We start from the raw sequence: 27,815 nt of genomic DNA, 5'->3' as shown, positions 1-27,815 counted from the left end.
AGTAAAAACTTGTTTATTTCCCTAGCGAGCGTGCAGAACAAACACGTCGTATTGGCATTCATAGAACGCGACAGGTAGCGCTACCTATCGAGTTTCAAAACACAATACATGCTCGGAATATATTACTATCAGTGCCTTGATACGACATGACAACACCATGGCTTGTTTCGACATAGGATATTTGCCACGGGTTTGTACTACGGCAGTTAAGTAACTATAAAATAGGTAATACTTAAAAAAGTCTTGCAACTATTATTGCTTGATGTATGGATAAGACGTACTGACTTATACTAAAAGGAAAGCAGGGTTATTTGCTGTGTAGTATCTTGCCATATTTTGGATAAATTAATTATTTTCGGTTAATAAAACTGAAACATTTCATTAAAATTTCCGTTGTCTTGATTGCTTTGCCGTTAGCTAAACTGATTTACTTAAAGTAAATCGCGTTAGCTTTTTGCTGTGCCTCTATTGATAAGGATCTTCTCTTGAGAGGTAGTTTCGGTGTGAGTTTACGACGCTGCTAGCCAAGCCTTGTATACTTTCTATTTCTTCTCTAAAATAGGTAAAGGTAAGATAAAAAAATGGGTAAGTAGGTGGTAAAAAAGTACATATTTCATCATTAATCATTTATTAATTAGCTACTCAAAGAAATCATATAAAATATATGGGCAGATTTTACCTAAGAGTAGGTATAGTTATTGATTGACGTAAAGGTCCAATGAACTTTGATTTACATGTTTTAAGTAAATACATATGTGTAGTAAAGAACCAATGAATACAATAATGTATAAAGAAATTGACGTTTTTGTAAAGACTCTTTGATTGCAGACAAAAGTCTACCGTAAAAGGAAGACTGAAACTTATAATTCCAAAGGGATTATTTAACAAAAAATATTCATAATAAAGGTATCTTCTGCTAAATCATTTTAAATATAACCAACGCAAGACTTTTACTTTCATATAGGTAATCTGATTTATAAACAAAAACAAAGATTTTGAGAAACTAAACATTCCTTTAGAACAAACTAATCAATTGTGATTGGTTTTTTTCTGTGTATATCAAACAATACTTTTAAACTATGAATAAGAAATGACAGTATGAAATATGCAGTTGATGTTTTGATCTAAATATTTATTAATTAGACATTCTAATTTAACGTGAGAATCAAAATTTCATACTCCCATACAATAATAGTACAAACTTGAAAATAACCTAAAAAATCCAAACAAAAACAATTATTACGCTTACCTTATTAATGATTTTAAATTAAAGCTATTATTTTAGTACCTACTTACATTAGCTCAAATTAACAATTTAGCGAGTTGAAATTAACACTTAAATCTAAAACTAAGAACAATTTATCGTCGGTGTCTGTCAAACCTGATATGAGCATTTTAAAAATTTTAATTCGGCCCAGAAATTGTAAAATTTAAAATGTAACGACATAAAAAAATTGAACCGGATTTTTTTTATATTCCCAGAATGAGGAAGCGTGTCGATCTTTAGTGCACCACGCTGGCCACGGGCAGGTTGGGATAATAATAATAGTATAACAAAATATGGTAGAAAATATTGTCTTTTGTGAAATGTTGACTTGTTTTTTCCAAACATAATACACTACCAAAAACAGTATTTGCGTCGTTTTGTAATTCTAAAATTGCACATATCAGGTTTGACAAGCGCACCCACATTATTTGGGGTTTCATCCCGAATATAACCAAGCGTATTTTTATATATTGTAAATATATAAGTATCTATTACTTATGTTATGTATTACATAAGATATTTGTACTTCATAACAGTATTACTGAGTATTAGGTTGCCTAGTTAAAATCAGTAGCGTAACATATTAGAGCTCTTTAGAGCAGAAAATTGAGGAAGTCGTCCTTTTATTATTATATTTAGACGCTTGAGACTCATGTATTATATAAGAGTACTCTATTTCATTGTAATTTTATTACGGAGAAATATTTAAAACAGCAAATATCGACGACAAAAATGGATGTTTAAAGGGCACTGGGTTGAAGGTAACTATCGGCTTGACTCTATAATAAGAGCGAAATAGACGGCAAAATAGCTTCTTTAAAAGGCAGTGAGAGACAAAAGAAGTCCTCATATGCCATGTAGCGGGACTGAAAATAATGCGAGTAAGCTTTCAAATTCTATGAAACTGTGTGTAGGTTTCTTTTTATGGTCTAAGCTGAATAGTTACGCCAAAGATTTAAATATGATAGTTATAGGCAATAGCATAAGCTAAGTTTGTTAAGACACTTGTTAACACAAAATCACACAATGATTTATTATTTGGTTGAAAGGTTATGTGAAACATACAATATACAAAAAGTATATACGTTTAGCACTAGCTACAATTCACATTATTATAGCGCTCAGATCATGTTTTATAATAAAATTTACAGTTAATAACAATATCTTAATATATAGCGATATATGTACGTATGGCACTCAAAACAATGATAGCATCTTATTAGAAAAATATTGTATTCTTATATTAAATTTTATTGTGGGGCACTTTGTAAATAGACGTACGTTTAGCTTTAGTCGTTTTGATATTAAAGTCTTAGCGAATAACATGAACACGTAAAACTACTCACTACATGATAGCTTTATAAGCGATTTTTTAACAGGCGTATGTACGAACTAGTTCATTTTCGTACGTTCGAATGCGTGCGAGTTTCTATTGTGCGTATCCGCCCGTATAGTTTGACTTATAGTCTTGCGAAAACTCATTCTATGTGCAGACTGTAAGACCGTCAAAAGACTGGTTTACAAGTACAGAAAAATACAGGGTACGAGCTTTATTGAAGCTTGCAAAATACAACAATATTTATTTACTGTTGCTTTAATAAAGACTTTTACTTCGACCGGGGAGTGACGAAGGTACTAAATGTAGAAATGAACTTGCTAGTTCGCAAGGTTATCAATTTTATTAAACAAATTCATTCATCAATTCGATCGAAATACGCGTCATTTTTAAGAAATAGTGACGTCAATCGTTCGAACGTTCGTCTTGATACGATTTTCTGCGCTTTCGTAATAACAAGATACAGTAGAACTATTTTTTACTTTCATGACATTTATAGCTGCGCGTGCAATATTCGTGTGGTTCTAACATTTAACTCAATATATTGAGACACTTAGCACATAATAAATATACCTCTAGTGCTATCTAATTCGCAACATTAGTATAAGTAACTGTATAACGCATAACTTTAATATTTGTGAGCTGTGAACACTATAAGCGCTAAAAGGCACTCGTTTATTAATATTATCATCACAACGCAGTAGCACCATTCTAATGATATTGTGCGATATTTTACATTCAAAATAGTAAGTTTTTCGAGTGTAAATTATGATTTTTATACAAACTTTTAGGCCCCATTCAATGCTCTATTAATATAGAAGCTTGTTATATCATGAAGTGTTTAATCTAAGTCTATTTTCGATTTATCATTTTAGGCGTGAAAGCGTATATTAAGACATATTTGTAGTGTAGTTTCTACACATTACGCTTTGAGCGACAATTTTTATTTGATGTCGACAGTGTATATCAATTAATATCAAATTGTTTTACTTGTAAGCTGAAAGTTACATAAATTACTTGATATTTTCCTATTACTATTATAGCCCTACATATTTTATTACGACATTTCAATTGAATTTGTTTACGCTGACTACAGGTGCACATAATGCGTGCAAATCATTTATTCGTGCACGCATCGAATCCGATGCACGAATGTCGTACACATAGAGTTCACGTTTAAGTTATTTATTGATTTGTATCGGCTTTATGTCGTAATGCAGACTAAAGTTGAGTTACAATCGACCACCGGTTCGTAACTTAATATTATGCTTAACAAGAATATTTACAAGGACTAGTGATAATTAATAAATATGAAGCTATATTTACACGTGAATTATTCGGATGATACACTCAAGGCCTCAAGCGTTAGCTTTTATTAATCTTGTGAGAGCAATAGCAATTCGACGAAGCGAACACACTACAGTTGTTACGGAAGCAATGCTTTAGTCTACACAATGAAACCTTAGGAATTCTGTACTATTACAACTAGCTATCTTCGCAAAAGGAATAAATGGAAGTTTTAGTGACAATCTCGTTAAAACAACGATTGGACTGTAAAATTTACGAATTTCATAATAGGAGTGTGTTTTTAAAGCTTTTTATGAATACGGTTTCATTGCATAGACCGCTAATTTTGTTAGAATTTCAAACACTACAATTTCTAACGGGCACAACTATTTTTGATTTTACAAAATCATATCTACTTTATCGATATAAACCTACACTATTCAATACGAGTGGGAAACATGACTATAATAGGTGATATTGTCTCAAAATTGCTTATCACTTTAACAATCGGGAACGACCAGGAACTACAATAAATCAGCTGTAAGCAAAAGTGCTGTTTTATATTGCTACTGTTAAAAAGTCATATGTGCAGTACTATATTTGAGTCGAGTAATTTCTATCTACCCGCAACAAAAGCTATTAAATATTAAGTGACTTGAAATTGCTTAAAAAGTAACAAAAAATAATTAGCACCATTTACAAACCTTTAGCAATTATTTGAGCCTTTTTACGCTAGTCATTCCCTAAATACTGAGACCTTATTGCAGAGTGCACCATCCGCGCAGTAGTCAAAGATTCACAACTCCGTTATCTCCGTAGTACTCAGCTACGGTGTCATCTCCGTTAATTTGTTGGTCTCTTATAACGATCGTTGGGTTGTTAGAGCAGGAGGAATTGTTTGAGAGTGTTCTACGGGTTGCTTTGCAGCGGTTGCATTCGACTACGACTATGGAGTTGTTGTCGATGTCTGTTTCTGTGCTGCTCGTACGTCGTAGGTGGGCGGGGCTTGAGTGGAGGCGGTGCTCTTGGATCGCACGCCATAGACGGAGCTCGATACCACCCCTTTAAAGTTAAAAGGAAAGTTTAATTTAAGAAACATGTCGAAACGCTTATTTCTTCAAATTTCTTATAGTTTGTAGAAGGCTAATGTTTTAGATGTATATTTCCCAAGCCTCGGTTTTTCAAGTTACGCATCTATTAACAAGGAGAAAAGACTCATGATGGCTTAAACTGAGAATGATTGTTCATTTCTATCAGTTCAGTTTTAGGGTAATAAACAGGCCACAAATAAAGAAGCCATGATCAAACTATAAATAAAAGCTAATACAGTAAGAATTTTCAACATCTCATTACTTATGTCATAGTAACGATTACTTACTTGAGTTGCAACCTCGCAATATCCTCCCTCTGCGCATGCTGTAGCAGATCAGTGAGCACGTAGCAGTGTCGTAGCAGCGCCGTGGCTACGTGCGTCGGAAGACCTCGCGCCGAGACCCAGTCTCGTAGCCGCGTAGCTTCCTCACTATCAACAGTGCTGCCTTCACCTACTGATGTATCTTCGCATTCGCTTACTACTACTTCGGGAGTGCTGCCACTGAAAAGAGAATAAGATATATAAGTAGAGGCCGCGCTTATTTTATGGCAACGTAAAGAGTATAGTGTATTTTGCTAGCTCTTCTCATAAGGCTCTACCCCCTTTTCCGAGCTAGTAGTAGTTTCAGTAATTGTAAAGACTATATAATAAGGGTCTGCATTTGACCAAAATAAATAAATGATTTGAATTACACCTATTTATGAAGCAAACGAAACATTTGTTTGAGTATTTTACATGTTTATGTGTATTATTGTTGTAAAAATAGACTATTATAGACTACTATATGCTTACCGTGACTTCTTCTCTACCAATTCTCTGAGAATCATAGTGTGCATCTTCTGTTCCTCTAACATCTGTCGGAGTAGGCTCTGGTATTGCGTGTAGCTTTCCAGTAACTCTTGATGTAATCTGTCAAAACACAGAGTGCGATGGTATATTATATTAATTCTTCTATAATAATTAAATATTATAGAAGCCATAACAAAAATGTGCTATAGCGCGATTCGCAACAATTCGAACCATCGAGTATCGAGAGTTTGACATTTAATTGTACTGCCAAAATAGTTCCTACGACTTCCGCCAGAGGCGCTGATAAGTTTTCATACAAAATTTTTCGATAGCTAGCCGGTTGTCGATAGTAGTAGAGAATCGAGCTACTGATTCATATGATATTATCAATAAACTATAAATTATATAAGAAGCTGTTCGCGTTGAGTTTCTTACTTTTGGTTTTCATGTCTGAGCGCATGTAAGACGTGAGTTTCTCTTGCCGACGCCGCGGAAGACATCGCTGAAGGTGTAGTGTCAGGCGCTACAGGTCCTGATCGACGACCCGACGTCTCTTGGCCTGCTAAGTTTGCACCTAACTCTGTAAGGAAAATATAAAGATAATGTTAGTCAAACAAATATTAAAAACTAGATAAATAGTCTATCGATACAGACCCTTGCGTGTAGTTTTCACATCAATATATTTTATTTTAATAGAATTTAAAACTATGTTTTACGTTATTATAACGTTAAAGAACTACATGTAATTTTTTAAATTATCATAATTGTATCTCACTTATTTATTAACTTTTAACAACTTAAATAACTAATAAAATATGGTCTTACAATAGGTAAGAGAAGTGAACAGCGAAGTAAGCTTGTATAAACAAAAAGCAGGCGACAAGATTCACGGGTTTAAAAGCTAATAAATACCGCGATGATCACAATATTGGATATTTTTAGATATATTCGATATTTCGAGCAATACGCTTCTCATTAGATTCCCAAAAACATAGAATATTATTAAGCGCGCTTTAAAACGCGCTGAGTGGAAACCGGTTCTTTCAAAAGCTACTATCGAACTACTACTACTAAATTGGCGGGTTTCCCAAATGTACAATCATATATTTTTTCAGTATTTCCACACTTTCGTTGACGAATAAGCGTCGTTTACAATTTTGTTTGTGTATTATGAAGTCACATGTGTTCAAATCGTAGTATGTGTCATGTGTCTTTTCCTTGCTCGTGATTATATTTAGTGGGAAGTCACTAATGTGGAGTAATACTCATTGAAATTATATAGAATTTGATTTGAATTAGGCTTGTTCATGATAATTCAAATTAGACTTAGGCGGGAAAGTACATTTTCACTATCCAGTCAATAATAAATTAATATAAAAATGAAAACTGATAAATGAGTCTTTTTAGTCCGCATTCGGCCAGCGTGGAGGGCTCAAGGTTTGCCGCGTCTCACATTCCGAAAGGAAACCTTTACCCAACACTCAACACAAAACCCGAAATCCAGAGAAGAAAATATATTAAAACACATACCTGGCGATAAAACAGTAATAGCAGCTTGCACAGCATTCCGCACGAGATTGTCCAAAGCGAACATCCAATGAGGTTTAATACTATGCATCCTCAACACCGCATTAACAGCTTCTTGGAACATATATATGGCTGAATGTAACTCATTGATGGCATTCGAGTCAAAATCTAGCTCTTCCTTCAATGAAGTAAAAACTTGTTCTATAACGTTTCTGTTCTGATCCATTATGTAGTCTTTTAGCGCGCAGCGGAGAGTTTCTAGATGGTTCTAGGAAAAAGAAAAGAATTGTATTGATTATGAATATTGGTTCAATTATAATACAAAATCTTGAAAAATCTGCTTAAAGACTTTCAGAATTATATGAGCATTTTGCTCATTTTTGCGTATATCTTTGCATTTTATTAAATTTACTTCTTCAGCTAGGGCTAGTTTAATATTAAGGGCTAGTTTCACAATCCATGAATAAGTGTGAGGACTGTCAGGAAAACTCTTTGCTAAAGAAACAACTGTCAAAAATTAATCTGATAACTTGATAGATATAAAGGTGGTGAAGCAAGGTCTAAGTTAAATAAGTTTGTAAGGATAATTTGAAAATTATGGTAGGTGCCTTTAATCAGTAAAAGATAAAAAAAAACTTATTTCATAGTTACCATAGTCAGTACAGTCGTGCCAAAGTCTTGCATGATGCTAAGCATCCATTTGTTGCAGATCTTCTCTCCATCCTGCTCTAACACGCGCGAGAGAGTGAGACGGCGTTGTGAGTCCTTCTTTAGCAAGTAGAACCCGTCGTGTTCTACGTCTATTGAAGAACGAGGCACGTTAGGCATATCCACCTGAAAGGTAAAAAGAGAAATGATAGTTAAATTAATATGTGTCTACAAACATCTAATAGATTATGATATTAAGAATTTGCTTATTTTTTCTGCTAATCACTTAGTTTACAGGAGTATGTAAATATTTGCTTCAAAATACCAGGCAAGTCTTGCTCTATTGGAAATGTATTGACAAATTAATTGATTTTGCAAATCTGTATTTACCTCAAAATTAAATTTAAAACGATATCTATACTAATCTATACTAATATTATAAAGCTGAAGAGTTTGTTTGTTTGTTTGAACGCGTTAATCTCAGAAACTACTGGTCCGATTTGAAAAATTCTTTCAGTGTTTGATAGGTCATTTATCGAGGAAGGCTATAGGCTATATATCATCGCGCTACGACCAATAGGAGCAGAGTAACAGTAAAAAATGTTACAAAAAACGGGGAAAATTATGAACTATTCTCTCTTATGTGACGAAAGCGAAGACGCGCGGGTCAGCTATATTTAAGAAATTTCTTACCTCAGGAGATAAAAGGCCGCCAGACGAACTCCTTCTATTAAGCAGCGTGTCACTGCTATCCATTTCATCGGTAGATGGCGTGTTGGGCATAGTACTAAAACATAAGCGTATCTCTATTATTTTAATTTGTTAAAAAAAGTTTTTGAAATAAAAATACTTGAAGCCAACCCGATAGAGATTCCGAAGAATCATTGAAGTACAGTGTCCTGGAAGTATTGTGTCCTTGTCTGCTGTGAGTTGATAGAAAAGGATAGGTAACATTTTCTTATACCATAGTGCAATCTGATACAGCTGTAGACTACAGTAATTTTTCATAGTCACTTACTTTTAGGGTCTGCGCAAACGGGCCACCGACCACAGCCACTGGTGGCTAGCGACACCCACATTTTTTTTACTTTATTCATAGTATAATATGCTATATTGTTATATTATATTAACGTTTTATCTGTCAAAATTATAATTGAAATGAAGTTATCCCCGATGGAAAAATCAATATAAGACTGCTTAAAAACATAGTCGTCAGTGCCGTATTGTACTGTATCAGGTACAAAGCGGACTTTCTTTTGTCTTTAATTCAGTTTGCACCATGGTATAAAAAGCACAATGGTCGTGATTAAGTCCTAGCTTTACAAAATATACAAAGTTAGTTGAACAGTACTCGAGTTAGAGGAAGCATCATGAGTGAGTCTTTACATAAAACAATAGAAGTAGATTCGATAGATGATTTGAAACAAAAACCACAGGTCGGTATTGTGATTTGTGACACATTGACTGTACATGATTATTGATAAAGTTAGTGGGCGACAATATTGAAACTATTTACAAAGATCTGTTGAAGTATGTACACTGGTGCTTACAATGTGTTGCCAAACTAAACTGATTGAATTGAAATTAACATTATTTAGTGTTCGTAGAAACTAAATGAAATATTAAGTTTCAAAAATAAATATTTAAAAGCTCCAACACACAGTACGCGGGAACGGAAACGGGTCTTGAGATGCGTGAGGCGCATCATGTTGTATGTTTTCCCTTAGTAGCAAGCACAAAGATCGCTCTTGCGCAGATGCCGCGTCGCTGGCAACCTGTTTACGACCCGCTACCGCGTTCCGTGTGCTGTAGCGCAATCCTCTACAGTCGGTACTGTCGAGTATCGAAAGTTTTACATTTAAAATGTACTGCCAAACTAGTCCTTACAAAGCCCGTTAGAGGCGCTGATCAGATTTTCATACAATATTTTTTCGATAGCTAGCCGGTTGTCGATACTCGATAGTTGTAAAGAATCGCGCTATTGGAGGCCTTAATTATTTAAAAATTAATAAGTAAATGAAACTCAGTTTAGTATGTTATTAAACTTATTGATAGAAGTAATTGTTTGTTCCTCTGATAGTAATTCAATTGAAGTAGTATAATTTATATAATTTCTTATCTAGGGGTTGCGAGTGCAATATTTATTTGTGCAGAACAATAAGCAGTATAATGCGATGTACCTTCATAGAATGCAATATTTTATACTATTCAATGCTCCATATAATTTTACAGACTAATAAATAGACATTTTTATTTGCTAAACAGTAAGACAGTATTTATTCATGCTTTTGTATGCAATATTGGTACTTATCGTGCACATATAACTTAATTATATACGAAGAATTACGCTATGATAAAGCTTAGTATTCATATATCATCAATACATCTTTAGCTTCAACCAAAATATGAAGTAGTAGTACAGAACGCATAACTTAAGAGATTTCAGTGGCTTAAACTATGTGTAAATGCATAAATACTTTATACTAGATGTTCTGAATACAAAGCTTTTTATACTTACTGTCTTACTAACAAACGGCGGTTAAGCTCTTGATTAGTTACATAGCGTTTTGTCACTTTCAATCAAACTTAAAACTGTATATGAGTGAAAAAGACAAAACACTTTATAACTGATCACAGCTAACACGGTGTGTATTAGTAAGACAGTAATATACGACCGGTTATTTACAAAACCCTTGTCAATTTTCATTACTATCTCCCAAAAAGTTGCCAGTAACAAATTTAGAAATTTTGTTCCAAAAAAATAAAGTATTCTATGAATTTTGAACATCAAATAGTTGAAATAGTTTACCTGCTGTTACACAAGTCCGGTGGGTATATCAGTATCGGTGAGAGCATCGACGAGGCCGTCCTAGTGATTGTCGGGTTAGACCGGATCGTTTTCACCCTTGACGGGGGAAATAAACACACTTAGGTGCAAAGCAATCGACATAGTGTTAAAACAATTGTGTTATATAACACGTTTGGTTTTTGTTAATGTTGATGTTCTCATACAAGTGTGATTGTGCGTTCACATTAGACGACGAAGTGTCTGCTGACTGTAATGTACCATTTTTTATTAATTCTTAAGACTATTTCCTCTAGAATTTAAGATGCTCGCGATCGAGCCGATACAGTAAGTGTGAAGGCAAAATAATGTATACGACAAAACACAATTACACTTATAAGAGATTATGTTTGTTTTCTAGAAAAACATAGATTTAGAGTCGTGTCATACATTTTTTCAACTAACTCAGCGGTTGAAATTTCTTTTTTAATCGAAGTACTCGTTTGATTACTGACAGTATATCTATAAAATATTAGAATGTGTGACACGACTACCTAAATAAGTGATTCATAGACTAATAATTCGTCGAGGGCGAATGAGTTTATGTATGCCAATTCGTTTCATGTAGAACTCAATACCACAATAAACGTCACAGTAAAACTGTCCAATACATAAGCTCCCTCTCACCGAAATATGTATGATGATATGACAACATCACACAACGCAAACATGAAAGAAAAAACATCATAAAATCTTAAAACTATGGGATTCACATCTAGCGTAGAGTTAGCTCGCCGACTGTATAAATGCAAATTAAATTACAAATAATTCCCAAAATATAGGGTATCTTCAAAGCTCTATTCTAAATGGCAATTAATATAGTAAGTCGGATTTTTGATAAATCCTTACTTCAGAACTAAAACTAATACCTCTAACAAATTAAATTGCGCAAAATAATTGTTCCTGTAGTTAAGTGATTTTGAAAACGAGCAATTTAAGTTTTACAGTGTATTTTTTGTCGTTTAACAATAAAATGATAGGAATGTAAAAAGCTCGAAAATGACACTTGTTTTCCAATTAAAGTATATAATATAGCGCGCTAACTATACGCTAGGCAGAAACAATCCCTAAGCCCATGCATAAGGATTACATTTGAACTTTAGTATAGAAACAAAACTAGGTAATTTATTACCATGCGTTGCAAACTAAGGCAAGACTTATATGCTTAGTAATAAAGTCCAATTTTCCACTTACTCGATTTCTGGGGAACTGGGGAGATTGCTAGTTATACTTGGTTCCGAGATTTTCTTCTGGGCGGTGACCGGGCGCGCTTTGTCGGCCGGCACTGATATGCTACGACTGTAGTCCATACTACTACCTAGCCTGCTTGTGGGTTTTTTCTTTCTGTAACATATGAAATACTATGTGTTAAATTGTTAGTTTGAGTATGTTTACATAGTTTTAGATGTGTTGGTTTTCTTATAAGAAGTCGTTATATTGGGGGACTTATCAGTTACACCTTTATTATGAAGGTTTAGGTGATAAATTGGGTAATTTAAACATCGTTGGTCCAATATCTTTAATTATTATGAGAAGTCAATTAGTGTGAAGGCACTTTACATTCTCCGGTTGTAAACATTCTGCAAACCACTTTAATGTTGGCAGATTTTAGACATAATTAGCAAACAACGAAAATAAATTTAAACTAAAACATACTCGCAGAGGAACGGGTCTTCTAATAGTTCAGCGGCGGTGGCGCGCTCTTCCGGTTTTGCCTCGAAACATCGCAGTATGAAGTTCTTAGCCTTGTTTGATAGTTCATGTGGAATTTCTGGATGCATTTTATAGTATCCCACCTATAACATATACAGATAAACGATGAGACTATTATTTGTGATCGCAATAATGTTAAGATTCAACACTTATTTAGTTATTACATTTTAGCTTTACCTTGAACACAGCTGCTTGTGGCGACCCCAGTTCGATAAATGGCGGGTTACCAGTAGCCATTTCTACCACTGTACATCCCAAAGACCAAATATCAGCCTGAAACAATGACATCCAGTTAAAAAATTATTACAAATATTACATCACCATTATAAAAAAAACAACATAGAAAAACGGGCCAACACAAAATAATTTCAAATGTTTAAAAACACATCAGTACCTGTAGAACTATTTTCGAGATATGCTGGATTAAACAAACATAATACTTACCGGAGCGCCATATCCTCTCTGTCCTTTATCAATAACTTCAGGGGCCATGTACTGTAATGTGCCCGCAAACGTTTCGGTCGACGGGCAAAGACCAGCGAGCCGCTTTGATGTACCGAAGTCAGATATTTTCACTACACCGCTGTATGTGTTCACTAGTACATTGTCACCTTTTATATCGCGATGAACTATCTTTTGATCGTGGAGGTATTTTAAGCCTGAAATAAAAATATGTAATTAGATTATTTTCGTCTTTTTCTCCTATGTCATTGACATCTTATACTGTCTTATAGGATCTACATACATTACTTCCGTATGTGTAGTAAGAGAGCAAAGAATTAATAGAATCTATTCTCTGTTTATAAACACTGTGTGATTTATTCACTATTTCACCAACTAAGGAATATCATTATTATTAGATTGTCTAGTAGAATCTTGTGAGTTTTTACAGAGTTCTTGTCGCTTTATTTATTGGATAAGCTATTCGTAAAGTGTAGAACATTCACAGCCATGTTGCTACGATTGTGGTCTAAAACTAACTGCAGTTTTAACGCGTCGATAAAAGGTCACACTTTCAGATTTCGATCTAATCTAATCTGAATATTCGTCAGAGTTATTTTAGAACCGATAATGCCGATATCAACGTCTTTTTAGCTACTGCTGACAGTTTCAAGTTTTAAATGCTACTGGGATTAGATCAGAGCTATAAAAAAATACGTTACATTGCACCATTACACATTCGTGCTGAATTCCTATAGATAAAGTGGTATTGTAAATGTATAAAAAAAAAATGTCAATGTGCCACCTGACAGGAAAAGAAAATTTGGCACTTCGGGTCAAGTAATAGCTATTATTTATTTATTTATTTTTGAAATCACAACTCCCGCACTAAGAATTCCTTGTGTCGCGGGGACTTTTACAAACAATCAAACAATGGACACAAAGTACAACCAGACATGAAACAATTATTCGTGGATCGCACAAATAATTGTTCCGCGAGGGAATCGAACCCACAACCTCCAGCGGCGTGGAGGCCTAAACCACTGCACCACGGAGGCAGTCAACACATTCAAAACAGATTTTACGAAATGTGTGTGAGCTTATTCATTAAATACACGTGCGGCCTGCACAGTAGTGCACAGTTAAGATGCCACATTTAAAAGAATAGTGCCAATCAATTCTTACCTTCTAAGATCTGTTTGGTATAATACGCGATGGTAGCTTCGTTTTCTTTGAGCGGTCCCCACTTAGATCGCAGTAACGCAGACAGTGAACCTCCCGGCACTTGCTCCATGAAGATTTTGAAGTAGTTGTCCTCTGATATTGATCCTAAGTACTGAAATGTGAAGTGGGAAGTGATAAGATTATAATGAGATACAACATGTTAATTGCGTTCTTACTATAATAAAATGTTCAGTCAGCAATTGCACTGACACATATTGAGAGCTATTTTGAAATAATAATAATGATTTTTTTATCAGCGTAGCCTTTTTCCCAAACTATGTTGGAGTCGGCTTCCAGTCTCACCGGATGCAGCTGAATACCAGTGTTTTACATGGAGCGACTGCCTATCTGACTTCAACAACCCAAATACCTGGAATATAACACGATACCCTTCGGTAAACTGGTGGTCAGACTTTCAAGCTTCTGACTACTGTTAACGACTATCAAAGATCTTCGAAAATGACAGCCGGGACCCACAGTTTAACGGGCCTTCCGAAACACAGAGGAATTCGATATGTATAAGATGGTCACTCATCCACAGAACAACCTCGGCAGGCGTAGCTTAACCTCAGAGATCGATCTGCGCGGCAATTGTTGACTAAGCTGAGATAATAAATATGTAATTTTATAAACTGTCAGCGCGTACCTGCACGATGTTCCGGTGCCGGAGCTGCGAGTGCAGCAGGATCTCCTCGTGCAGCGGCTGCACGTCGCCCAGGTTGCGCTCGGGGATCTCCTTGACGGCGATGCGCACCTGCGTGTTGAGGTCGCGCGCCGCGTACACCACGCCGTACGTGCCCTTGCCCAGCACCACGCGCTTGTTGCAGTCGTCCAGCTCGTACTCGAACTGCGCACACGACTCAATTTTCTTTTAGTAACTAAGAATCCGTATTCTTAAAACTTCTACAAGTGGTAAAAAAAAATGTGCTATCGGTGAAAGAGTAAATAACGTCTTCGAGAGCTTTGCTTGCACTAGCACGCCTTAGCGCCAATATTAAGCATTAAGTCAAGTATAAAAAAACCTTGACTAGTAGGAAACGAATTGATGAATTGAGTCGATCTATCTTTCAATATTGTATATCAAGCCTAAATAAATAATGACTTGACTTACCTTCAGTTGATCCTGCATAACACTAGTATCGAGATCAGTAACTTTCTCATGATCAGCTGTCAGTTCTCCGAGTAAATCGTGTAAACGTTCCCGACAGGATTGCGACGGCAGGAAGATTTGGAAGTCGTCAGAATTCTCACTCACGTACAGGAATAGACAACGTTCGTCGCGTTTGTATAAACTGGAATATGAAATACGCATTGTTACAATTTTTTTTTGACATTTAGTTTTACAGTGCGTAAGTTTTGCTAAAGTATCGTCTAGTTAACCTTATTGAAATCCCAAGAAGCAGAAATCTACCTATGTTTGCTGATATCAAACAAGAGGCTGTATTTTTTAAATAGAAAAGTAATTCAGATTTAGAGCACAATGTACTTATCATACATACTGGTACTATTGAAAGCTATAAACAAAGAGAGATTCTTGAGACTTAAGACTTGATTCATGAGACCTAAGACTTCATTCCAAAGTATATATAAAAAAGTTATCCTTACCTATAGCTCCTTATCATGTCAGAGGTGAACAACCAGCGGTGGACCTGCCGACACTCTCCTCTGATAGAATCGAGACAAAGGTTGAGGATCTCTACAGACTTCTGTTCAGCGCCCATATTGACGTTCACGTACGACGGCATGTATACTTTTGTTGTTTCTAATATTAACACCTGGAAATAAAACACACAGTTCAAGAATAAATTATATAAAATTATAATGCAACGGGTCTTAAACGCGATTAAAAGTTAAAGGTTAGGATATCTTATTTGTTTACCCGACGTTTCGATCGATTTGTATCGACCGTGGTTACAGGCTGGCTCGTTAAGACCCGTTGCGTTATAATATTATGTGTAAAAGTCGCGAGAGTTAAAAATTGTTTATCAATTATTACATACAAATATTGAAATAATATGTTAGAATCTTTTTGAGAGGTTATTTATAATTTCGAAGGTTGCAACTTTGTCTTAGCTGCATTCGATTTTTATTGTGATATTTGTATGTCCTTTAAATGTAGAGGAGAGAACAAGACAACAATTTATCAGAGTGCATCACTCACTAGTGTTTAGGAGGTAAATGCAGCATGATGGATTACCAAAAGAAAAGAAAGAACTATAACAAAGAGTAAAATAGTCTCAAATACGGTGTTCTACTTACAGGAAACCTAATGATATTTTCGCAGCTGCTTTTAGTGGCTTCCACGAAGTACTCCATCCAGAACGAAAACACTTGTTGTTCCGGCGATATCTCTTCACTTTTCCTAAATCTATAACAAAATCTTCGCATTATCTATTAAAGTACGAATCTATGTACAAGGTTATTATTCTATTAACACGCAATTATATTGACCGAAGCATGAATGAAGTATGTACAAAAAAAAACACAAATTGAGACGGTTAGAAAAACAATTTGATAACTTTATGTACATTTAAGAGCATGAAGACTTACAGTGTCAAATTTATAAAAAAATTATAAAACATACATAGTTTATACATATAGTAGTAGTATAGTACCTATATAAATTAGTATTTATAAATAAAAACACGAATAGGATGATGCATATTATTTAAAGGCAATATTTTAGTCGTAATCTTAAACGTTTTAGTAATAAAATCTATTTGAACTTGTGACAAAGTATACACATTTGAACACAGACGTTGATGAGCATGATTCAAATGCAAAAGCAAAACAGCTTTAGCTAGAAAACAACCAATCTTACATACCTGTCAATAAGTTCTATATTCCCAATAGTGGACTTGAGATACCAGTTGGGTGGTTTCAACTTGAACATACATTCCGCGGCCTGTATCGCCTTCACGTAGTCTTGTGCTAGTACTGAGATCTCAAAGAATGTGGCCACGTCCCAATAGTCTTTCAGAGATGATAGACTGCCTTTTTTACCTATTAAGTGGTTTAGTACCATTCCTAGAACAAACGAAGGCTATTAGCTGAGAAGGAAAGAGGGTAATGTTTTGTTAAATACGTATAATTAATCAGCGAATACAAAAGCTGGCTTCATTAATCCTAATAGGTTTCTTATTGTTTTAGAAAAATACTCTGTACTGTAAATAAAAATATATTTTCGTACTAGGATGCAAGCAACATCGCTCTAAAAGCGTATACCAGTGTATGGTGCACTCCACTATACTAACTGCTACTATATTACTGTCAAATTATTTGCAAAAACTCTCTTAAGAAAGCAAAATATAAACGTAGACCAATTAAAAAAATAGGCAATAACTCTTCAATTTACATTTCATAATTTTTGTATAACCGACTATCTATCGACGTCGCCTAGCTCAAATATAAAAAATAACATAACTATAATATTCCTAATTTATAATATCAAAAGCGACATGAGTTACGATCACATAAAATTAGTAATCCATTAGACATCTGTACGTCTGGCGGGGAGCCAGCTATAAAGTAATAGATAAATGTACAAACTGTCACGTTAAACAACGACATATAATAGAAGTATTTTTAGTATATTTAATTGATCTAATTTAAGTACGTGGTTATGTCGTAAAGAGCCGAATTTTCCAATTATTTCGTTCATGTTATATTACTTTCCGCGGGTCTAAAGCCCTTCATATACAAGGCTACGCGATATCCGATACTCAACAGTTTTAGTATTCTAGCGACTACCACCATACAAATCAGCGGAGGTCGACATTTATCTCGCAAAATTTGCGTAGCTTTATGTACGAAGAGCCTCTAGAGAGTAGGCAAGTCGTGGTATAGAGTAGTGAGGTCACTATGACACAATTCCATGGATATCATAATCATCGTCGAAGTATATTATCAGTATCTTAGAACACACAGAGCGACGAAAAATGCTAAGCTTTTCATATATTTCGTAACGACGAGAGATAATTCTCTTTGCCATGACAAACAATACCCATATTGTGTATGGCTTTGAATATCTATTGAAATGACATACCTATATGTTGTAGTTCCTGTGAATTTTTGAAATCATTTCCTGCTATAACTAAGAGTGTTGCCAAATTGATACCGGCGTATTCATTTGGCTGAACTTCAAAACCTTGTCTGTACCTGTAATATATAGTACAATGTATGTTACAGATCATTGTCCCTTCACTTTCGTTATGTGACATAAAATGCAATACAATATTATTCATTTAGAATTTGGGCTTGGGTACAAAAATAATCACATTAAATAGTCTGGATGTATAAATATTGCACTAAAGATCTATACTCTCTTTAATCTGTCTCGGTCCCAGTTAATAGCAAAATAGATAAAAAACAAATCGTATTTCGTTAAAGCCAAACCTTTTTCGTAGACTTACAAGTCAAAAAAATTGTTTTAAATTTCATACCAAAAAGGAAAATTGTGTTCAGAAATTTTACGATTCTGAATGAGTCAAGCGACTTTAGATGCTGTATTTCACAAAGAAGCATACAATTATATTTTCATTATAACTACGGGAAAGTACCGTTTCCTACAAATGATCTAAATACTAGAACAAACGTTAAACAGAAGATAAAACATACATACCAATGTATAGCATGGTTCAAGCTTTCCTTATCCGAGTGTTGAGATTCGACAAACTTATCCTTGTATATACGACCACATAAACACAACATATCGGGAAATCTGTTCTCTTTCTTCTCGAGCGCTTTGACGCACACTTTCAGAGCGTTTTCCCTGTCGCCTTCTTTGTTCCGCCTGAAAAACATACATAGAAGTATTAGTTATAGAACTATAACTATAGGGTGGCTTCGGTTTTAAGTTTGAGGACGTTTTTCGGTGTTACATGTTTTTAATAATAGTTTATCTGGTTCAACTATGAGTTGGCAATAATTGTTTCTAGTCTAAAAATGTGGTCTTTTTAGAAACAGTTTAAAAAACTATCTGACAAAGTAATAGCAAAAGAGAGATAGATATTTTTTCCCAATATTTTTACTTAATATGTTACCAATATGTATTGGGTGAAACATATTGGTAACATATTAAGTAATGTGTTACCAATACGTTATTTTGACTTAACATTAAACCAATTTCCGATTCACAAAAGGTAAATTTTCACTAAATCGCGAGAGTTTGTAGGTAACATCCTTATTATTGAGGTTTGAAACATACCTATATCCATGCACCTAGGTAGTAACAAACAATACCTACAATATATTCCAACTCGTGACTCGCACGTTTACTGCGGTTATTAATCTGTTGCGTATAGGTAATTGTGGTCGGAAAATCTTAGTGTCCTACCAGAAATGTACCTAGCTGCTAGGACTTTTGAACTTTCTGATAGGTAGTGAGCTCATTCATTATTATGGTGTAGAATGGGTTTCAAGATTTTACCGTAAAGGTTTCTAATAAAACGCATTCATAGCGCGAGTTTTGATAGAAATATATACGATTGTATTGCATTAAAACATCCATCACTAGCAAATAGAACGCCGGCGCTTACTATACCTTTTAAGAAAAACCAAACCCATGTTTTGTTTGGTACGAAACTAAGGTTTCCCAAGTTGTCAGAAGAAAAAATTTGTTTTGTTATAGATTGCATTGATCCCAATCGATAACAATAGTTATTTTTAGTGCAATAGATTTCTTAGAAATCATTCAATAGGTACTAGCTCTGCCGTCGTAAATCTAAACACAGTAACTTCAAAATATGCGTTTTGAGAAAAACGCGGTTGAAGTTTAATGGTTAATTTTTGCTCTCATGAAGATACTAATTATTGTATATTATTTCATGCAACTTTTAATGTTAGTATATAGTTAGATCTTTGATGCTGTATATATATATCTAGTATATTATTATTGTATAAATACCATAGAGTTGTCCAACAATATTTATTGTCCAACAATATTTACAATATTTGTATAAATAATAAAATTAGATAATGTGTTTTAAGCTAGGGTAATAATATAATATTTTTTTCTTTTTTAAGTTACAACACGGTAACTCAACGGTTACTGTGTTGTAACCAAGTTTTACCTATTACTGTGTTGTAACTTTGTAAAGATATTAACATTAGGGAAATTACGACACAGTAAGTATGTACATACTGTGTTATAACTATGTTTCTTAGAAATACGTATAAAATCAGTAATACAGTAAATGAGATACTGTGATTTATTCAAGTATTTGTTGTTTATTTATGAACAATATTTTATACGCAATCACAGTAACTATAGAAGCCGTGTTATAATCAAGCAAAAAAAGAAAAATTAAAATCTATTCACGTTAAAAAAACACAGTTAGTAGTGAGATACTGTTATTTAATTTAAAATAACACAGATACTGTATTTTTTATTAAAAAAAATGTTTTTTTTGTAAAAATACTGTGTTTTTATTTAATGTATTTCGGTAACTATCCATCGTACAAACAAACCGAAAACTTTCTCAAATAGCCCGCGGTCTCCTGATTCCAAAGAACTAAACAAACTATAAACACAGTAACTTACGTTACTGTGTTTACATTTACGACGGCAGAGCTGGCATCAATACAAAGTACTATTGTATAACACATTTCCGTATTAGAATAGCCAAAATTCTACACTCACCTATTCATAGCAAACGCGTACATAAACCTAATGATAGGCATATTCATATAATTCTTTCTATTCATGATGGTCTTAAGGTCATCGACCACTTGGACGATGGCGTCGTAGTCCTGAATCTCGCGGAACGATATGAGCATGCTGAGGATCGTGTCTCCGGAGAGAACGGCAGGGTCGTCCAGTCTTCGACGCATCGCGTGAAGGACCGAAGCCAGCTCTTGACCACTGTAGATCTCGCGGGCTTTGCGTAAATCTGATAGGAATTTCTCTTGGAGATGGGCTCTGAAAATGACGAATAAAATTTACTTTTTAATATCTTTTTTTACGGCTTTTAAGACTGCTAGAAGATAAAATTGCTTAAGAATAATTTGGCTGAAAAAAACAAGTGGTCTTATAGGGGATCAGTTTTTTACTTTTAAAGTATGATAACCAAAAAAAACATATCAAAATTGAAATTTAAAAAAATTGGTTAAAATAAGTGTTTGCTGAGCTGATGAAGAATTACTCCCGGAAAGGAAAGGTGCCAAATTATTCTTGAATGAGAACAGTGTTTAATTCGATCCGAGGAAGTAAAACGGTCGACGACCGGATTACTCTTTATTTGAAAACTGATATACCTAACTCCCCTTTTTATTAACAATAGTACTAAAGTATTGACACGAATAAACGTATAGAAGTAACAAGTCATTGACCTTTGCTACCATTGCATTGGAAGATCGTGGATTCGATTTCCACACGTAACAATTATTTGTGCTTTGTGACCGTTGTTTGTATGTTTGTAAAAGTCCCCACGACACAAGAGCAGTGCGGGAGTTGTTTTTAAGAAGAAAAAAATCCCCACTTTTTTTCTACCTATCTAACTGTAAAAAAAGGTACTGGCAGTTTAAACGTATATTAATATAATTACTCACTTCGTTTGCACCTCGACATCTTGCAGTATATTCTTCAGTCTCAAGGTCAAATGTTGTTTAGGGTCAGCGGCATCTTCTCCTTTAAACTTAGTAGCGGCAGGGTTGGTAGTAACGCAGGTACCAGCATCAGTCAGCTTGTAAGACACGAACAGGAAGTTGGGCAACGATATCTGAAGGAAAGACCAGTATTGAATGAGATGAGTAATTTGTTATATTCTTCTTAATTATGTAGGTATATGACGCATATTGTTGAATGAATTTCAGAGGAACTGTATAGGATAATGTTGGTTGGATTGTAAATATTATGTGGAGCTGAAAACATTGTGGGTAATAACATGAATTAATATAATTCTTCTGCTTTCTTAACGAGTGTTTCGTTATTATAGAGGGAGAATGAAATAATATTATTCGAATGTTAACAAAGTCGCATTTTACTTATTTTTGTGTCATTTTTATAAAACGACAAGACGTATGGATGTTAATGAACCAAGGAAGTTTGTTAGATTCTAACCAAATTGTGTTCTCTGGTCTTTGTTTACCTTTATAGGAAGAAGGCGTGATATTATGCATGTATGTTATATGAAATGCGAAGAAATTACATAAACATTACGGTAAAATTAAGCCAGAATTTTGTAGACTTAACACCTCTTTAAAATTAATTCAAAGTTTACCATCTGTCAACCTAGTATCTAAAACGTACTTGAAGGCCAGATTTCAAGAACGATTTTGCAAACAGATTCTTATCTCAAAACAAATAAAAATCGACCATTAGGATCCTGCAGCGCCATATACGCTTAAACTCATTGTATTTGAACAGGTATTGACTGGTACCAAATAGGAGTACAATGTATATTGAACAATAGAATATATTACATGGTTTCTAATGGAAATCCCATGTACTTGATTAGATAACATATTAATCCACATGAACTTTACAATGGGTTTGTGACGGGACGTGGAAAAACCCGATAGGATAAGTGGCCTTAAACAAATAAGGAATTGAGAGCACTGATTATCTTTTGGTAGTTACGTTTTACGTCGACTGTTATAATTATAGATTAAATACTACTAGTGCTTTGCTTAATGTAGGCCAATCATTTGTCTCCAAGGTAGGTATTGTTTTTAACTCGTTAGTATCCTATCCCGCTGCTGAGCAAGAATCTCCTCCCGAATGGGGGAGGGGTTATGCCTTGAGGCAACCACGCTGGTCAAGTGCGGGTTGGGGAATTTGCATGCCCTTAAGAAATGTTTGAAACTATTTGACTCCTACAAGGTCTCATCACGATGTTTTCCATCACCGTTCAAGAAATGGTTGGTGCATAAAATATATATTGCATGTATGAGTTGTTTAAATAACGTTAGTATGCAAGTAAATACGGTCAGGACTACGCAATACCGGACCTTCCACATACAGTGACACTTTGAGTTTAAAAATTAGGAAACCAAGCCCCTCTGAACCACACATTTCATCATAAATCCTTACAAACTACCTACAGAACTAGACCGAATAATAAAAATGTCAACCAGTAATTGAATTACAAGATATTTGAACTGTCATCCTAGAATGATTGGGCACAGGACAATTTGACAAATTGAGAGTAATAGCTGAGGTGCATTCAGGAACTACGTGGCAGATACTGGCTGATATTTTGAATAATAGGAAAATTGTATGACAACTACCTCTTTGGTGAGAATGAGAAACCCAGTGTTTAGTTAACTGTTTAAAGGTTTGTACCGTTTGGGGTAATTTTCTTTGTTTTGAGTCACTATCTTATTCATTTGTATATAATGGTATAAAAATATGTAAAGCCACTTGGGAAAAATAAACAAATGGTTGCAATTGTCACAGTAGTTAACTTTAGTTAAGCAATATTGAGTTCAGGTTAGGTTAGCCGTTGCTGTTCCCGCATAGGCTTTTTGAGCCACGAACGAAAGTCTATTCAATCTACCTGACCTGACTACCACCTTCATAATCTGAAATACGATGACTTTGTAATAAAAAGAAATAAAGAGGGTAGTTATAATTTCTTCTAAAATATGGATCTCCACAAATTATGCGCCCGCATCCCATGCGACATACAACGTCAAAGCGTCCCTGCTCCGTCGCTGTCTCCATTATAAAAATAGGATCAATTTACAATAACTACATGATACGATGGCGACTACATTGTCACAATCGTCACTTTAGCGCCGACCCCTCAGTCTCTCAAATGATAGTTACATTTCGCGACTTTGTCTGCATAACTTGACTTAAAATCTTTACATTGACGTTAGCTATAAACTATGTACATGCGTACCATTTTCTTCTGCCTAACTAACAAACAAACCACATTTTGTAATACTAGGGAAGTAAAGATCTAAGAAATTAGACAATAGGCTGACCAAACATTCATACAAAACAGTCGTAACAACACCAAGCTATAATTTGAGATTGGGTTTTTACACACACCAACCTTCGCAATGAATTGGCGAGTACAGTATAAACTGTTTCGCAATTATGCTGCCTTGGTACTTCTGCATACAGTTTATAAATTAGGAAATCACTTTGATAGTTGTTTGGTTAGTTAACTACTAAAAGATATATTGAGATTTGATATCAAGATAAATAGTCTAGTTTATCTCAAGGATGGTAAATAATGATGCGCATAATCATTTTTTCAAATGACCAAATGCACTAGCGATACAACCAATGCAAATTAACGACTGCAGTTAAACTTTAAGCTCTGTGTTTTAAGTGTGTTTAAATAAGACGAATGTGATGACAAGCAAAGGATAGATTGGAGTGAGGAAGTAGCCCAAACTAATCTACGTATCTCATTGTTATAGAAATTATAAGGATGTTGGTTAAATATTTAAATTATTGGAAAAACCACCTGAGTATCAATTGTATAGGTACTAAGTCTAATAACAGTAATCACACAATACATAGCCTTGTATTATTCACTTAATATACGAGACACTTCTTTTGTTTATAAGATAATAACATGTATGTTTACACAGGACTGCATCTTAAATTACTTTCTCGATTACAGTACATAAGCAAGATATGAGTTTAATTTATTGACATAGCGGCTCATTGTTATTGTCACTGCATTGAGACTTGAGAATAAATACGAATGGCTGGAAAAGCCAGTTTATTGACTTACGAACGGATGATAGAAAGGCTATCAAATAATAATAACATCCCTTTTTTGCGTCGGGGGTATAAAATACAAAAAAAAAATACTATGCGATTTGTGTGTATTCAAAACTGTATCAACATTTTTATTGATTTTAATTGATACACCTATTAAATATTTATTTAAAACTATCACCCCTATTTCTGTCACCAAGCAACCTGCTTTTCCAGAATGGAAAAATCACCATATTATATGACTACTAGCGGACCCGACAGACGTTGTCCTGTCTACACGTCTTTAATTTCAAAAATTTTAAACTTTTTTCAATAATCTAAACCATTCTCAGATCCCCTTGAACACACAAAAAATTTCATCAAAATCGGTCCAGTCGTTTAAGAGAAGTTCAGTGACAAACACACTTACAGAAGAATTATATATACAAAGATTTCTAATACGAGGTTTATGAAATAAACGATATTTTGAACTAAGGGTAGGTATATCAATATTAAGGGGATATTTTGTCGTTTATCTAGGAAGAAAAGGAGTACATCTAGTTCCTTTATTTTGCCTGCTACGAAATGCGTGCACGTGCACTCAACACGTGCGTAGAAACAAATCGTGGCAGGGGCAGCCCCGACTTTTATAACCAGTTGCTTAGTTTATTTAGTAAATCAACAGTAATTATGCAGCATTTATGCAAATAAATGTACAGAAAATCTATTGAAATTTTGTCTAGATCAAGGGTATTTTATGCTACTTTTTAATAGACCGAAATTGGTTGCAGATGGTCTAAATATCAATATAGATTGCAGGTCAATGTATAATTTATAGCTGTCTACAGCACGGGTACATTTCAATGATTGCCTATACAAGAATAAAATTATATTGGTTACATTGATGTCAACAAACTTTATTTATAAATGTGTTTTCAATTTAGATTGTCTACTGAGCATTGTGGGCAATGTGGTTATTGTTTTTTTATAAATAAAACCTAATGACAGTATATTTTGTTAATTAAAACTATGACTAATTATGGGTGATGACCACATGCAGGATATGGAAGCCAAATAAAAATAAATGAAGTGGAAAATATTTATCAGGGTAAACCACCATTTAAGGAGCAATGTCCAAACTATCTTGTATGTAGAAGGATATAACTAGAGGGATAATAATACTTAATTAATTCAGTTTAATGCTGATAAATGTTTTATCTCTTTCCTATTATGAATGAGTGAAAGGAACAAAACCATTCTATGGCTTAGTTTTAATTTAAATCATGTTTAATGATGCCGTAACATATTAATATAGTCAATATATTTTACCTTAAGCCTCAATGTGGAGTCTGCATCAACATCGTTATATAGCAGTACATTCTCTTTCATGTCAAAACTCTCCCGCACTCCGAGATGGTACAGCAAAGAACTCTGCTGCAACTGCACGCTGAGGTCCACCAATGCCACATCGGCATTGTAAAATGTATCCAAAACATTTGTCTCACCAAAATCAAGCTTTTCAAACTGAAAAATAAACAACAATTATTACATAAATACATCACATCCCATTTTTTATACTTGAAGTTGAAGGTGTGGGAAACACAATTTAATTTGCTGCTTACATTTTTCTGTGTTTTATAATTAGTGAGAGGGAGTGAGCCTATTGCTGCTTTTATTGAGAAAGAAATATTCTAATACCAATTAGAAAAGATCAATAGTCCTTTGCCAAATCCACAATTGGAAGCCGGGACCTTATCATCAGCAGTGAGATACACTATTGATTGCTCCACAGACAATTATTACGGAGGCATCAGGAATTTAGACAGAGTTATGAGTTAATAATGTGTGTTTAAGAAGGTTAATCTACAAGGTCATGTTGTCCAGAAAGTAGTAAAATAATAATTTCAATTGGCTTAAATACCAATTGTGAGAAGTATGTAGTTAGCACTACATGCTTGCATTTTTGTACTAGTTCCATGGAACAACGGATAATCTTGGAATTTAAATTCTAAGAAAACTGTAGGTTGCAAAACAACATTCTATTGGATTATAAACTTGATTTAAAGTGTGGTGCAACTGTTTCTTTCGTTAAACAAATATTCTTTAGTTGCAGTATGCAAGTAAGGAAATCAAAGTTCATTCATAAAAACAAATAGGGAAAACTTGAAATATTAGTCAGCTGACTGCCATCTAATAGTTTATTTTTAAAATAAGATACCAACTAGCTGTCTACAGGTAATTTTTCAACGTCAATATACAAAATTAATAAATGCATTTACATTTTAAATGAACACCGCCAAAACAAACGAATAAAATTCGCACTCTGAACAGGAAAGTAATAGTTGAAGGACAAATCAAACTGAACTTTTTGTTAACCATTGTGACCAAAGTACCAAGTTTTAAATCTATATTTGTATTGAAACTTACATGTATGTGATGTAAATTTGCGTTGACTAGCTCTGATGCCAACCGAACTTCTTCCAAAGCCCTTTTTCTGTGAGCAAGGTTTACTGTTTGTGTTACATCCAAAACACATGCTATGTCCATACGAGGTCTCTGGTTCGAGCCACCAGGCTGCACTGTCGCGTTAGACCCATCGCTGCAAATACTCTCGCAGATGCTTCTCACTTCCCCTACAAAATAACCATAACAATACAATACCAAAACTGTCACACGACTCCGAAAACATAGTTCACAATATCGCACCTGTATCTTCTAACGCCGAGGAACTGTTCCCAGCGCCGAATGTTATCATTTTCTCACGTGTTTATTAACATTTGGATAGTTTATACACAGATTTCACATTCAATTTACGCAGCATAAAAAATACATTCCACAACAAGTATTCGCGAGCTTGTGTTATTTAACGTTAGTGATGGGAATAGTACACATTCACAACAGTTCACAACACACAAAATAACACATACCTGCTATGAAACTTTTTTATTCCTTAGCTACCTGCCTTATAGATTTTTGTTTATTAAT

At 34.4% G+C, this 27,815-nt stretch overlaps 1 protein-coding gene across 3 annotated transcripts; it reads right to left on the bottom strand.

Annotated features, from left to right (window-relative positions):
* Positions 1 to 617: 617 nt before the first annotated feature.
* On the bottom strand, positions 618 to 27,687 carry Ask1 (apoptotic signal-regulating kinase 1). 3 transcript variants are annotated; one of them, XM_076118092.1, is made up of 25 exons: positions 27,537 to 27,687; positions 27,258 to 27,463; positions 26,160 to 26,354; positions 21,719 to 21,888; positions 20,811 to 21,089; positions 18,792 to 18,962; positions 18,216 to 18,328; positions 16,996 to 17,197; positions 16,430 to 16,550; positions 15,776 to 15,945; positions 15,282 to 15,462; positions 14,817 to 15,017; positions 14,132 to 14,282; positions 12,950 to 13,164; positions 12,683 to 12,778; positions 12,449 to 12,588; positions 11,987 to 12,136; positions 10,757 to 10,852; positions 8,641 to 8,734; positions 7,951 to 8,133; positions 7,303 to 7,567; positions 6,208 to 6,352; positions 5,776 to 5,892; positions 5,269 to 5,484; positions 618 to 4,952 (listed from the first exon to the last, which is right to left on the bottom strand). In XM_076118092.1, exons 1-25 carry the CDS (start codon positions 27,583 to 27,585, stop codon positions 4,679 to 4,681), a joined length of 4,200 nt encoding a protein of 1,399 aa, XP_075974207.1. In that variant the 5' UTR covers positions 27,586 to 27,687; the 3' UTR covers positions 618 to 4,678. The 3 variants fall into 3 exon arrangements, with proteins under 3 accessions (XP_075974207.1, XP_075974208.1, XP_075974209.1); XM_076118093.1 differs by having other exon boundaries at positions 16,430 to 16,538; XM_076118094.1 differs by lacking the exon at positions 10,757 to 10,852 and having other exon boundaries at positions 16,430 to 16,538.
* Between the last annotated feature and the right edge of the window lie 128 nt (positions 27,688 to 27,815).

This window comes from Anticarsia gemmatalis, chromosome 9 (genome assembly GCF_050436995.1).
Source record: "Anticarsia gemmatalis isolate Benzon Research Colony breed Stoneville strain chromosome 9, ilAntGemm2 primary, whole genome shotgun sequence".
Classification (NCBI taxonomy): Eukaryota; Metazoa; Arthropoda; class Insecta; order Lepidoptera; family Erebidae; genus Anticarsia; species Anticarsia gemmatalis.
The sequence above is the reverse complement of the archived record's forward strand: the minus strand, read 5'-3'. Positions and strand labels throughout refer to the sequence as shown.